At 44.5% G+C, this 15,099-nt stretch overlaps 1 protein-coding gene across 6 annotated transcripts in view; it reads right to left on the bottom strand.

Moving 5' to 3' along the window:
* The window catches only part of PTPN11 (protein tyrosine phosphatase non-receptor type 11), a 95,355-nt gene extending 80,292 nt beyond the window's left edge, over positions 1-15,063 (bottom strand). For 3 of the 6 annotated variants that reach the window (XM_055237561.2, XM_063614453.1, XM_063614455.1), the window contains exon 1: positions 14,839-15,063. In XM_055237561.2, coding sequence (XP_055093536.1) covers positions 14,839-14,852 — 14 coding nt within the window. In that variant the 5' untranslated portion in view covers positions 14,853-15,063. The remainder of the gene's footprint in view (positions 1-14,838) is intronic. The other 3 variants (XM_055237558.2, XM_063614454.1, XM_055237560.2) reach the window with 1 other exon arrangement.
* Positions 15,064-15,099: the final 36 nt, after the last annotated feature.

The raw sequence follows: 15,099 nt of genomic DNA, 5'->3' as shown, positions 1-15,099 counted from the left end.
GTTTCTTAGTCTAATAGAATTCTAATCATTTTTAAATTATACCGGTAGCCATATTGTAGTATTTAAAAAAAAAAAAAAAAACCTTAATCCTACAGTCCCAGGTTATTGAAGGGAAAATAACTTTTGCTTCTCTTAGATGGAAAGTGAAGAATTTCTGGCTGTTGTTCTACTAGTCTCCATTAAATGAAATACAGCAAGCTCAGCAGTTGCTTCATTTTAAACACTGGTTAGACAGCCTAGGCCCCCACAATCTACCTGCTTATCTGTTCCCTGACTGTCACCACTGTCATCTCTCCTTTTTTAAAAATAGATTCTAAAAGAACTTCTCACATTTGTCCTTGACCTCACCCCTGTGATGGCAGCCTCAAACGTACTATTATTAACTGCTTTTATGAAGATCTTCGTACAGGGCAGGGCAAGGTGGCTCACACCTGTAATCCCGGCACTCTGGGAGGCTGAAGTGGGAGGATTGCTTGAGGCCAGGAGTTCAAGATCAGCCTGAGCAACGTAGGGAAACCCCATCTCTACAAAAAATTAAAAAATTGGTGGGGCATTGATGGCACACACCTGTAGTCCCAGTTACTTGGGAAGCTAAGATGGAAAGATTTGCCTGAGCCTGGGACATCAGGGTTGCAGTGAGCCGTGATTGTGCCACTGAGCTCCAGCCTGGGCAACAGCACTTTCGGAGGCCAAGGCGGGACAGCACTTGAGGCCAGGAGTTCCAGACCAGCCTGGACAACATGATGAAACTCCATGTCTACTAAAAATACAAAAATTAACTGGGCATGGTGGTGCGTGCCTGTAGTCTCAGCTACTTGAGAGGCTGAGGCAGGAGAATCGCTTGAACCCAGGAGGTGGAGGTTTCAGTAAGCCCAGATCACGCCACTACACTTCAGCCTGGGTGACACAGCAAGACTCCATCTCAAAAAAAAAAAAAAAAAATGTTAAAAATGGTATGTCTATACAGGACAGCTCCATTATAATCTCTTTTTTTTGAGATGGGGTCTTGCTATGTTGTCCCCACTGGTCTCAAACTCCTGAGTTCAAATGATTCTCCTGCCTTGGCCTACCAAAGTACTGGGATTACAGGTGTGAGCCACCTTGGCCAGGCCCATTATAATCATTTTTTTTTTTTGAGACGGAGTCTCACCTTGTCATCTAGATTGGAGTGCAGTGGCCCGATCTCACCTCACTGCAACCTCTGCCTCCCGGGTTCAAGTGATTCTCCTGCCTCTGCCTCCTGAGTAGCTGGGATTACAGGCACCCGCCACCATGCCCGGCTAATTTTTTTGTATGTTTTTTAGCAGAGACGGGGTTTCACCATGTTGGCCAGGCTGGTCTCAAACTCCTGACCTCAGGCGATCCACCCACCTCTGCCTCCCAAAGTGCTGGGATTGCAGGCGAGCACCACCGCGCACAGCCCATTATATTCTTATGGGACCACCATTATGTATGCCATCCATCATCAACTGAACCATCATTGTGTGGCAAATGACTGTATATAATTTTTTTATTTTGACAAATATTGTCAAACCACCCTCAAAATAAGGTACTGGTTTGGATGGGCATAGAGTGTGAAATCCCCTGTTTCCCCTCACCTGTGCCAATACTACATATATTACCAAACTCTTTCATCTTTGTCTATCTGATTAATGGAAAATGGTACCATGTTAGTCTGCATTTCTTTGTGAGACTGAGCACTTTTTCATCTTTTCAGATCACTTGTGTTTCCTTTTCTATGAGTTGTCAGTTTGTCATTGCTCATTTCCTATTAGATTTTTTTCTTATTGATTTGTAGGAGCTCTCGATATAACCAAAAAATTACCCTTTACTGTATGTGTTGCAAATATTTGTCTCCGGTTTTTTTTTCCCCCCTTTTTAGTCTGTGGTATTTTTTTTCCTACAGAGGTTCACGTTGGCATGGTTAAATTTATCAGATTTTTCCATTATGATTTCTGGGTTTCTTGCCATGCTTAGAAACTGTCTTAATTCGCAGCAATGTTGTGTGGTGGAAATTAATTAATACACGCAAAATGCTTAGCACAGAACCCGCCCTTGGAGTTTCACCTTTGGAACTAGAAATTTAGATGTTATCCAGAAGAAAACATTTAGAATAAAGTCACAGATCTTAACAGGACCCTGCACGGCATGGCCCCTGGTTGACTCTGGTTCTCTGATCACGTCTCCAATTTCCTCCAATTGCTACACGCGGCTTTTACATGTGCTTTTCCCTCTGGTGTTCCCACAGTCAAATCCCCCATCCAACCTTCTCAAAAAAATCCCTGCTTCTCAGGGGTGACACTCAACAAAGCAATATAGCATCTAATCACACATTTCTACAGTCACCAGGTTGAAGGCTAAACTGGCAGTTCCATGAGGGCGAAGGACATGTCTATTTCTTTTATTGTTTTTTAGAGATAGGGTCTCGCTCTGTCCCCCAGGCTGGAGTGCAATGGCGTGATCACGGCGCACTGCAGCTTCAACTCCTGGGCTCAAGCGATCCTCCCACCTCAGCCTCCCGAGTAGGAACATGTCTACTTCTTCACCACCATACCCACAGCCCCTAGCAAATGGTTAATACAGAGCAGTTCCTTACTAAACATTTGTGGCCAGAGGGAAGGAAGAGCAACCTTGGGGTAAGCCCCATCACTGCTCTCTCCTACATCCACACAGTTTCACATCTGTGACCTGGGTGGTGTCAACAGGAGGCTGTCAAGGATGACTCCAACTCCACGTACTCAAGAGGAAGACGCAGAAGGCAGCTGACAAAGCCCTCTTCAAACTGGCCCCACCAGCAATTTATGTGGCAAAAAGATAGTCATTGTTTTTAATATACAGTCTCTTCTCACCCAATCGGTGGTGCTGACAAGGATATTTTTCCCTATCTGTATGCTACTGTAGTCATTTTATAAGAATTTGCAAAGTGAATGTCTAGGACACCTATGCATATGAGCCAAAAACTTGCTCCAAAACCTCCCCATGCATTTGGAAACATCAAATGTTGATATCTGAAACTAACTTGCAGTCTGGGTAACAAAGTAAGACCGCATCTCCACAAAAAAAAAAAAAAAAAAAAAAAATTAATTCGCTGGGTGATGGCACATGCCTATAGTCACAGCTACTCTAAAGGCTGAAGCAGGCCAGGGGCGGTGGCTCACGCCTATAATCTCAGCACTTTGGGAGGCTGAGGCGGGCGGATCAAGAGGTCAGGAGATCGAGACCATCCTGGCTAACACGGTGAAACCTCGTCTCTACTAAAAATACAAAAAATTAGCCAGGCATGGTGGCAGGCGCCTGCAGTCCCAGCTACTCGGGAGGCTGAGACAGGAGAATGGCGCGAACCTGGGAGGCGGAGCTTGCAGTGAGCCGAGATCAGCCACTGCACTCCAGCCTGGGTGAAAGCCAGACTCTGTCTCAAAAAGGCTGAAGCAGAGGTCAAAGGTTTGAGACTAGCCTGGGCAACATAGTGAGACCTCATCTCTAGAAAAAAAAAAAGTTTTTTAATTACCCAGGCATGGTGGCCCACACCTGTGGTCCCATCTACTCTAGAGGCTGAGATGGGAGGATTGCTTGAGCCCAGGTGTCTGAGGCTGCAGTGAGCCATGGTTGTGCCATTACACTCCAGCCTGGGTGACAGACCAAGACTCTGTCTCAAGATAAAAACAAAACAACAACAACAACAACAAACCTATATGAATCACAAAATAAAAAAGATGATTTATCCATACTTATATTGTTACAAACACTATTTTTCCACAATCATGAACTGGCTCCGATAATAAGAAAAAAGCAATATATGGCCAGGCGCTGTGGCTCACACCTGTAATCTCAGCACTTTGGGAGGCTTAGGCAGGCAGATCACCTGAGGTTGGGAGTTCAAGACCAGCCCTGTCTCTACTAAAAATGCAAAAAATAGCCGAGTGTGGTGGCACACACCTGTAATCCCAGCTACTTGAGAGGCTGAGGCACAAGAATCACTTGAACTCAGGAGGCGGAGGTTGAAGTGAGCCAAGATAGTGCCACTGCACTCCAGCCTGGGCAACAAAGCAAGACTCTGTCTCAAAAAAGAAAAAAGAAAAATGTGATACCTTGGCTATTATACATTACAGCTGGTTAAAATTACAGCTATACTTACTGATGTTTGCCATATGCCTGTGTGCAAAGCAGACTTGAGAAATCAAACTTTTCACCATTACATTCTGCTATTTATTTCTAAAAATTTCTTTTTAATACCCTCATTCTTGCTGTCATCTCATATTTCTAAAAATTTCTTTTGTTGTTGTTGTTGTTTTTTTTGAGACGGAGTCTTGCTCTGTCACCCAGGCTGGAGTGAGGTGGCACAATCTCAGCTCACTGCAACCTCCACTCCTGGGTTCAAGTGATTCTCCTGCCTCAGCCTCCCACATAGCTGGAATTACAGGCGTGTACCACCACACCCAGCTAATCTTTCTGTATTTTTAGTAGAGACAGGGTTTCACCATGTTGGCCAGGCTGGTCTTGAACTTCTGACCTCAAGTGATCTGCCCGCCTCAGCCTCCCAAAGTGCTGGGATTACAGGCGTGAGCCACTGTGCCTGGCCCACTCTGTCTCTTAAAAAAAAAAAAAAAAAAAAGTAGTTTCAACTGCCAAAGGTGAAACTAGGTAAACACCACCTACATCCATCTAGATCAGCAACAGAAGATAAGGTAGGTGGTCTTCTCCTTTACCCTTTTATTAAATAAACTGTATTATTTCATTTACAACTTACAATTATGCTATCCTGTTATTAAGAACAAACAGATGAGAATAGTATTTTCAGGGAAACTTAGTAACCAGTATTTAGCACAGAGGCTGGAGACAGTAAGGACTTAATAAACATTAGTTTTCACTATTATTAACATTATTATTATTGGTGGAGGTTATGCAGGATAGATACTTTTCATGCATAATTATGTTAGTTTCACATAGGCAATTGTGACATATATGTCATTTAAGCTAACACTGCTTCTTCATATACTTCTTCATGGCTCTGGAGCTGTCTCTACATTATTTCAAACAATAGTTAAGAGGCCAGACACGGTGGCTCACGCCTGTAATCCCAGCACTTTGGGAGGCCGAGGAGGGCGAACCAACTGAGGTCAGGAGTTCGAGACCAGCCTGACCAATGTGGAGAAACCTCGTCTCTACTAAAAATACAAAATTAGCCTCGCGTGGTGGCACATGTCTGTAATCCCAGCTACTCAGGAGGCTGAGGCAGGAGAATAGCTTGAACCCAGGAGGTGGAGGTTGCAGTGAGCTGAGATCACACCATTGCACTACAGCCTGGGCAACAAGAGCTAAACTCCGTCTCAAAAATAAATAAATAAATAAGTAATATATAGTTAGAAATTGAAATGGCTATTCCATGACCATCTACTTGAGCTTTAGTAGATTTTAAACTTTCCTTCCATAGCTTTTTTTTTTTCAAAAAGTATTCATAATTACCAAAAATGCTTCCCAGTTACAGGTTTAATCTGTATATTCAATCACTGACAATTTTGTGATTTGCAACTTCTTTATCACTAGTAAGGAGCAGTTAGAGTTAATTCGACCCTGAGAACTTAGTAAGAGAAGATAAAGAACAGTGGAATTAATAAAAATCTTTATGTATAGGGCCAGCCTCAAAGGTTATAAGCACTTGTATATTAGTGAGGCAAAAAAAAAAAAAAAAAAAAGACAACACACATCTTGAACTCCCCATCTCACACCTAGCACAATTTGACACAAAAGGGTTTAGTTTAAAAACTGAACCAACAAATGAAACCTGCAATGTAAGTACATCCATCCCTGGAAGGAGGGAAATGGCAAATCAGTATGGCCTCATTTGAGTTTATCAACGAGTTTATCACAATTAATACAGAATGATTACAGTTAATTACAATTAACAGATAAGATGAGAAGAGACAAATAAATTTCCAGTCCTCACCATGTATATAGTAGGCACTTGATCAACGGCTGCTGAGTGAATGAATTTTGATAGGAGTAAAGGATAAAAAGACACTGATGGGCTAGGCACAGTGGCTCATGCCTATAATGCCAGCACTTTGGGAAACTGAGGCAGGAGAATCACTTGAAGCCAGGAGTGTAAGACCAGCCTGGACAACATAGCAAGACCCCGTCTCTATAAAAAATGAAAAACTTAACTGGGCATAGTTGTACGCACCTGTGGTCTCAGTTACTTGGGAGGCTGAGGCAAGAGGATCACTTGAGCCTAAGAGTTTGAGCTTCGATGAGCTATGATTGCATCACTGCAATCCAGTGTGGGTGACAGAGCAAGACCTTGTCTCAAAAAAAAAATAAAAATAAAAATAAAAATAAAAAAACACTGAGGGGAGGGGGTAGAGAAGGAGCTACAAGGAGAAGGAAGTAAGCATCCTTCTCCTCATCTTGCTCATTCTAACACCTGCAAAACCTGCCAGTCCCTGACAATCCCTTCTAACCAGCCATCATCTGGCATTATCTATATCTATATCTATATTTTTTTTTTGAGAAAAGATCTCACTCTGTCACCCAGGCTGGAGTTCAATGACACGATCTCGGCTCACTGCAACCTCCACCTTCCAGGTTCAAGCAATTCTCCTGTCTCAACCTCCCAAGTGGCTGTGACTACAGGCATGCACCACCACACCTGGCTAATTTCTGTATTTTCTGTAGAGACAGGGTTTCAACCATGTTGCCCAGGCTGGTCTCAAACTCCTCAGCTCAGGTGACCTGCCAGCCTCGGCCCCCCAAAGTACTGGTATTATAGGTGTGAGCCACCATGCCCAGCCATTATCTATATTTATTAAGGATCACTGGCCCGGTGCAGTGGCTCACACCTGTAATCTCAGCACTCTGGGAGGCCAGGGAGGGAGGATTGGTTGAGCCCCAGAGTTCAAGACCAGTCTGAGCAACATAGTGAGACCTCGTATCTACAAAAATAAATAAAATAAAAAAGATCATACAGCCCAGGTAGGTACCACTCATCTCATAGAAAGACTTACACACACACACACACACACACACACACACACACCAGCACTTGGGGAAAAGAGCCTCAAATCAATGTCTAAAATAAGCTCCAGGGCCTATTACACATGTGTTGAGTGGCTTTTAAAAAATGGGAGACATAATTCCTGTCTGTAAGAGTTTACATTTCTCAGCAACAAAAAGAGAAAAAAAAAAAAAGTTTTGGCTGGGTGCGGTGGCTCATACCTGTAATCCCATCACTTTGGGAGGCCAAGGCAGGTAGATCACCTGAAGTCAGGAGTTCAAGACCAGCCTGACCAACATGGTGAAACTAAAAATACAAAAATTACCCAGTTGTGGTGGCGCATGCCTGTAATCCCAGCTACTCAGGAGGCTGAGGCAGGAAGAATCGCATGAATCGGGAGGCAGAAGTTACAGTGAGGCAAGATGGTGCCACTGCACTCCAGCCTGCACTACAAGAGTGAAACTCTGTCTCAGAGAAAAAAAAACAAAACAAAAGAGTTTACAAACCTGAACTATTTGCCAGGAAATCACACCCGAAATCCGAATGCAGATTCTGCAAAGGCTTTACTCTTTGAGGCTAGGGACTTATGTCAAGTGAGTTTTAAAAAAAGATGCTGATGAAACAAAAAGAAAATACAATGATGCTGAATATTTTGTTTTATCTATGCACCCCCCTCCTCCAGTGATGTGGGGAAACAGTCAAGCTGGCCAGTAATTTCAGGAACTTCATCTCAAGGCTGCTATACTGAGAAAGGAGGTTTAGGCTGGGGGCGGTGGCCCATGCGTGTAACCCCAGCATTTGGGGAGAATTGCTTGAGCCCAGGAGTTCAGACCTCATCTCTATAAAGAAAAAATCAAAAAATTAGCTGAATGTGGTGGTGCATGCCTGCAGTTCCAGCTACTCAGGAGGCTGAGGAAGGTGTATCCCTTGAGCCCAGGAGGTTGAGGCTACAGTAAGCTGTCATAGCAACATTGCCCTCCAGCCTGGGTGACAGAGTGAGACCTTGTCTCAAAAAAAAGAGAGGGGTGGAATTTAAACTAGGGATCCAAAGTCTAATTTCAGGGTGGGAGGGGTTTGAGGGATGAGAAATTACTTAATGGGTACAATGTACATTATTCAGGTGCTGGTTACACTAAAAGCCCAGACTTCAATGCTGGATAATACATTCATGTAATAAAACTGCACTTGTAACCTTTAAACGTATAAAGTCTAATTTCAGTTTCTTGTATACATATAAATTTACATCTTTCTTACCTGTTACTCCAGAAAAATTATTATATTTGTTCTTGGGGAGAAAGTTTATAGTTTGTTACTTTCTACAGATTACAAGAATATTTCTCATTTCTAATCTAATTAAATTTTAATATCCTATAGTAAAAGAGTAAGTCATGCTGAAAAAACAAGGCGCCAATAGGGACAAGCATTATAAGTAAAAGGCTACAAAAAAAGTTAAATTCTTGAAAAGTGTGCTAATGCATGCTACACTGTATTTCATTTAACTAGCCCCCCTACTGATGAACATTTCAGCTGTCTCCAATATTTTGCCATCTCCAACAATAATGCAATAAATATCCTACTAAATGTAAACATTTTTTTAAAGTTGTTAGGCAGGTGGGCACAGTGGCTCACATCTGTAATCTCCAGCACTTTGGAGGCTGAGGCGGGTGGATCGCCTGAGCTCAGGAGTCTGAGACCAGCCTGGGCAACATGGCAAAACCCCATCTCTACACACACACACACACACACACACACACACACACAGCCTGGTCAACATAGCAAAACCCCATCTCTACACACACACACACACACACACACACACAGCCTGGTCAACATAGCAAAACCCCATCTCTACACACACACACACACACACACACAGCCTGGTCAACATAGCAAAACCCCATCTCTACACACACACACACACACACACACACAGCCTGGTCAACATAGCAAAACCCCATCTCTACACACACACACACACACACACAGCCTGGTCAACATAGCAAAACCCCATCTCTACACACACACACACACACACACACACACACACAGCCTGGTCAACATAGCAAAACCCCATCTCTACACACACACACACACACACACACACACACAATTAGCCTGACATGGTGGCATGTGCCTGCGGTCCCAGCCACTCAGGAGGCTGAGGTGGGAGAACGCTTGAGCCTGGGAAGCAGAGGTTGCAGTGAGCTGAGGTCGTGACCCTGGGTGACAGAGTAAGACCCCATCTCAAAAAAATAATAATAAAATAAAAAGTTGTTAAAGCAGCTTGTTATCTTTTTTCCAAGCAGCTTTTTAATGGTAGTGCGTAGATATGTCTTTATAAATCACTATTTTCTCATGGAGTTTCATTGGTCAGCATCTCTGCTTTGATGACAAGGCAATAAACAAAAACTACCTCCAAAAAAGACTTTCCACAAACTACTTCTACCCAAGTTCAAAGCCTCTCTCATCACTTATCTCATCTCCCTGAATCTACTCCTGCCTCCTACAATCCTTCCTTCACAGCAGCCAGAGAAATATTTTTAAATAGATCAGCTCACGCCACTCCCCTGATCACATCCTTCTATGATTTTGCATTGCTCTAAAAATACAATCTGCACTCCTCTCCATGGTCCACATAACACTAAAGACATTAAGAATCCCTGTGTGGTCTGATCCCACCTACCTCCCACCTTCCCAGCCTCACAGCTCCCACACGTGCTCTCTCCTAGCCTTCAGTCACTCCAAGATCTTCTCCCACTTCAGCACTTTTGCATGTGCTGTTTCCTAAAACCTGGAATACTCAGTGCCTAGCACGGTACCTGGCACAGAGTTATCCCACCATAAATAATTCTTCAATGAATGGGTAGATGTTTCATTAGAGTGGGCCAGTGGGATGATAAAAACTTGAACCATTATCTTTAAAATAGACATTGTAAAAGCCAGGTACAGTGGTTCACATCTGTAATCCTAGCACTTTGGAAGGCCGAGGCAGGCAGATAGCTTGAGCCCAGGAATTTGAGACCAGCCTGGGCAACAGAGCAAGACCCTATCTCTACAAAAAAATAGAAAAATTGGACAAGTTCGATGCCACGTGCCTGTAGTCAGTCCCAGCTACTCAGGAGGCTGAGATGGGAGGATCACTTGAGCCCAGGAGGTCGAGGCTGCAGTGAGCCAAGATTATGCCACTGCACTCTCCAGCCTGGGCAACAGGGTAAGACTCTGTCTCAAAAAAAAAAAAAAAAGACATTGTATGTGTGTATATACATGTATGTGTAGACAGATACACACATTACAGAAACACATACAATGTGTATTTGTGTTTATATGAGTATACAAATATACATATATATACACATACATTCTAAACAGTATATTCTATACCAATAAATTTCAAATTTCAGGCTTGTGTGGTAGCTTATGCCTATAATCCCAGAACTTTGGAAGGCCAAGGTGGGCAGATCACTTGAGGCCAGGAGTTCAAGACAAGCCTGACCAACATGGTGAAACCCCGTCCCTACCAAAAATATAAAAATTAGCCAGACATGGTGGCACACACCTGTAATCCCAGCTACTCGGAAGGCTGAGGCACAAGAACTGTTTGAACTCAAGAGGTGGAGGTTGCAGTGGGCCAAGATTGTATCACTGTACTCCAGCCTGCATGACTAAGACTCTATTTCAAAAAAAAAAAAAATTCAAATTTCATTTTGGTACTAGCTTTATCAAATTCATTTGATGCTGGCATAAAAGTCTGTCTCCCTCTCTAAATTCAATGCTCCTCGCGAACATGGATAGTATTTTTCCTATTTCAGTGTTGCCAAAGAGCGTCACAGATACACATTTGCTCAAGGCACAAAGTCCTCCAAAATTCATAGTAATGAACTGGGCTGCATTTTAGGGCATCTGAATCCATTTCAGGGTCTCCAATCCTTGGTTGGGGTCCACAACTCCCAGAGACCTTGCCAACATCACTTTTTGCCTCTTTCTTCCTTAAAAACGTTGGCGTTGGATGGCAAGTACTGTCTGTGTTTCCCAGAGGGAAGGGGAATAAGCTGAGCGTCTCTATTGTTCTGTGGCTGCCTAACAATGTACACCACAGCCTGCTAGGAACAATTACGAACATGAGTTGGCTCTGCTTTTCCAGCATCATGTGCCACTCATAACGGTCTCCACATTGACCATGGACACGAGGGGTAAGTCATCTTAGCAGCGGCCTCTGCACTTGAGCAACTCTAACCAAAAACTTGGCCTTACATCGGGACCTATCGTTAATAAAGACATCCCAGTTTCAAATGCAAAGACACAGAACTGTTATTTTTCAGCAAGGCAAGTTTATTTACTCCCGCAGGAGATAAACAAACGTGGCCACCAGGGAGAGCCCAGGACAAAATGTACTTGACCTGCAAGAGATAAACCAAAAGCCTCCAGTCTCAGAACAAGCTCAATTTTCTGCCCCTCTCAGCTCATCGTCGCATATGGATTTCAGAGGAACAAAAACAGATGTAAAGGAGGTACCACATGCTGAATGGTTGGAAAATACAGGCAGCTTTGTTGGTTTCACAAAGGCAGAGAAGGGCAGAGAAGCAACCTCAAAATCTAAATCCAGTACTATCACTGCTACATGATCAAGGGAGGAGTCACTTAATTGCTCAATGCCTTAGTCTTCCTACCTATGATGCTGAGAGATATCAGTACATTGAATATACTTACATTTTAATTACTGGATGCATATAAAAGTTGAACCCAAGAGGAGTTATTTTGATAATTAAGCAAAACAAAATTCAGACTACCAATCGTCATTCAGGTGTCAGCTCACGCGATCACCTTCTCTAAACCACCTATCAAAACTAACTGCATTCTCCCATCCTCACATTTCTGGGGGATTTTTTCCCTCCTAGAATTTATTACTACCTGAATTTGTCCTATTTAGTCATGTGTTTGTCTGCTCTCAGCCATGAAAATAGCAATATTTTCCTATCTTACTGCTTTATCCTGCCTGGCTCATTAACTTCCTGTTGAATGAATTAATACTAGGTTAAAGTAATTTGAAGGCCAGACGCAGTGGCTCATGCCTGTAATCTCAGCACTTTGGGAGGCCAAGGCAGGAAGATTGCTTGAGCCCAGGAGTTTGAGACCAGCCTGGCCAACATGGCAAAACCCTGTCTCTATAAAAAAATACAAAAATTAGCCGGGTGTGGTGGTGCACACCTGTAGCCCCAGTAATCGGGAAGCTGAGGAGGGAGGATGGATTGAGCCTAGGAAGACAAGGCTGCAGTGATCGCACCACTGCACTCCAGCCTGGGCAACAAAGGGAGACCCTATCTCAAAAAAACATAATAATAACAATAATAATAAAATTCTAGGGCCGGGCAGGGTGTCTCACGCCTATAATCCCAACACTTCAGGAGGCCAAAGTGAGAGGATCACTTGAACCCAGGAGTTTGAGACTGCCCTGGGCAACATGGTGAGACCCCATCTCTATTCAAACAATTTTAAAATTTAAAAAAATATTCTAGGAAATGCAAACTAATATATAGTGACAGAAAGCAGAACACCGGCTGCCTAAGAACAAAGGAGGGATTATAAAGAACATGAGGCAAAATTACCAGGGGCGATAGATGTGTTCATTATCTTGACTATGGTGGTGATTTCCCAAGTGTGTATGTATGTCAAAACTGTTCAAATTGTACATTTAAATATATGCAATTAATTGCATGTCATTTATACCTCATTAAGGCTGGTTAACAAATAAAACAGGCTTATAATCCAAAAAATAATAAATCATTCAAAATTATGTGTATTATGTTCATAATCTGGCTTTTTGGGTGGTGCATAATACCAGGGCTGGAGGGGAGAAGGAATTACTCCATTTCAAACTGTCATCTTTACCACTTGCTGCTTTGACTATGCTCACACTTCTATGCTTCTAAATTAACAAACTGGACAATGTAGGGTCTATTACTACCCAGACCTTTTCCCAACCCCCAGCCCCCTGTCTTTTTGTCTCCTAAAGCAGCAGATCCTTACTTGTCTGGAAGAGCAGACACCAGGAACAAAAGACTCAATCACTATTTGACAGATTAAAGAATAGACAACTGTTTATTTAAAAGCTCCCTAAAGAATTAGAACATTTGAGGCTATACACTGTTCTGTTGAAATGCAGTTATATATTACCCAGATCTATAAGCACTTGCCAACCGACCTGTCCAAGTCACTCACTTCCTACGAGTTCTCAGTTTTCTTTTTTCTCCCCTTTTTAAATTCCAGATCCATGTAGGAATAACATGCCAGGCGTGTTTGGAGGAGACATTCCTAATATTTTGAAAAATCTCATTCAGGCGGGGTGCGGTGGCTCACACCTGTAAATCCAGCACTTTGGGAGGCCAAGGCGGGCGGATCACGAGGTCAGGAGTTTGAGACCAGCCTGGCCAACATAGTGAAACCCTGTCTCTATTAAAAATACAAAAATTAGCCGGGCATAGTGGTGCGCCTGTAGTCCCAGTTACTTGGGAGGCTGAGGGAGGAGAATCGCTTGAACCTAGGAGGCGGAGATTGTGGTGAGCTGAGATAGCGCCACTGCACTCCAGCCTGGGCAACGGAGTGAGCCTCCGTCTCCAAATAAAAAAAAAAAAAAAAAAAAAGAAATCTCATTCAAATAGCCTCAATAGCTTGAATCGTTTTTTAAATGTCTGAGACAGTGACCATAATTGAACAATCATGGAAAAGAATAGACAGTGGGTCTTAAGTGTGAGTAGTATATAGAGTGACTATACAAAATAGCAGGATCACTATCTGAAAACAACAGGTCACACTACTGTTTGACAACAAAATTAAGGCTTACAAATGGTTAGCAATAGTTACAAAATAATAGAATCAACATAGTGATAAAAAGTAGGGATTCTGTCTCCACCACCTACTAGCTGTGAGGTTAGGCAATTTACTTAACCTCTGAAACTCGGTTTACTCATCTTTACAATGGGGTTAATAGCCATCTGATAGGGCTGTGGTCAGAACTAAGCAAATGTTAGCTATTAGTAGTAGTATTACCCTGACCTTTCAAAGGATCTCATTAACTCACTAATCCTCCTTAGTTTCAAATCTTGTCATTTACTAGCATGTTGCTTCTGGGCCTCGGTTTCCTCATCCATAAAACGGGTACCAGTAAAGAGACCTGACTGTTAAGGTCGCAGTGAAGGATTAAATAACGAGATGCGGCTCCCTTCCTTTCCATCTCCCAAAGCGAAGATCGCAGAGGAAGGAAATACTTCCAGTGGCTGCAGATACAGTCAGTTTTTCCATTTCTGGCACGTGAGGGGTAGGAGGAAAAGAAGACACAAAGGGGCATATAAAAGGGTCAGGGGTCCTGCGTGAAGTCCCCAAATGCACACAAGTGGCACAGTGACCCAGAACGACTAGACCACTGGGGGCCCGGCCCCGCGCAACTCCCCTCTCGTGTCCCAAGGAGCCTCCCCAAGTGAGCAGGGTTATTTCGGAATCACCATGAGGCAATTCTCATGAGGCAATGGGTCAGGAATGCGGCGCTGAGCCGGGCCGCTGGCACCCGTGGTTCCCTCGGCAGCTCTACCTGCCCCGGGCCTGACGGGCATCCCCGGGGCTGCCGCAGCCGGAACTCGGGGAGTCAGGAAATGAATGGGGACCCGAGGGGTGGGGGCGCGGTGGGGCCGGCCCCCGGCCCCGGGAGGGCGAGGGGACGAGGAGGGAACCGGCCCCCAACCCTGACCCGGGGCGGGAGCCCGAAGCCCGGCCGGGGCGCCCCCTTCCGGACGGGGCTAACCGAACGCGGCGGGGGCCGGGCCGAGGCCCGGGCCGGGCCCCTCGGGGCTCCTCACCTCCGCGATGTCATGTTCCTCCCGCCCTCCGGCTCCGCGACGGACCCGCTCCTTGCTCAGGCTCCGCTGGGCTCGGTCACATCGGGCTGGCCCGAGGGAGGCCCGCTCGGGACCGGACGCGGGGCAGAGCTAGCCGGCCGCGCACAGACCCCCCTCCAGGCCTGGGGATCCCGGAGACTGTGCAGCCGCCCCCCGGCCCCGTTCGCTCCTCCTCCGCCCCCGCCCTTCGCCGCCGTCGCCCCCGTGATGTCACCGCTCGCG

The sequence above is a fragment of the Symphalangus syndactylus genome, chromosome 13 (genome assembly GCF_028878055.3).
Source record: "Symphalangus syndactylus isolate Jambi chromosome 13, NHGRI_mSymSyn1-v2.1_pri, whole genome shotgun sequence".
Lineage (NCBI taxonomy): Eukaryota > Metazoa > Chordata > Mammalia > Primates > Hylobatidae > Symphalangus > Symphalangus syndactylus.
Note: the sequence above shows the minus strand (reverse complement) of the source record. Positions and strands in the feature narration are given on the sequence as shown.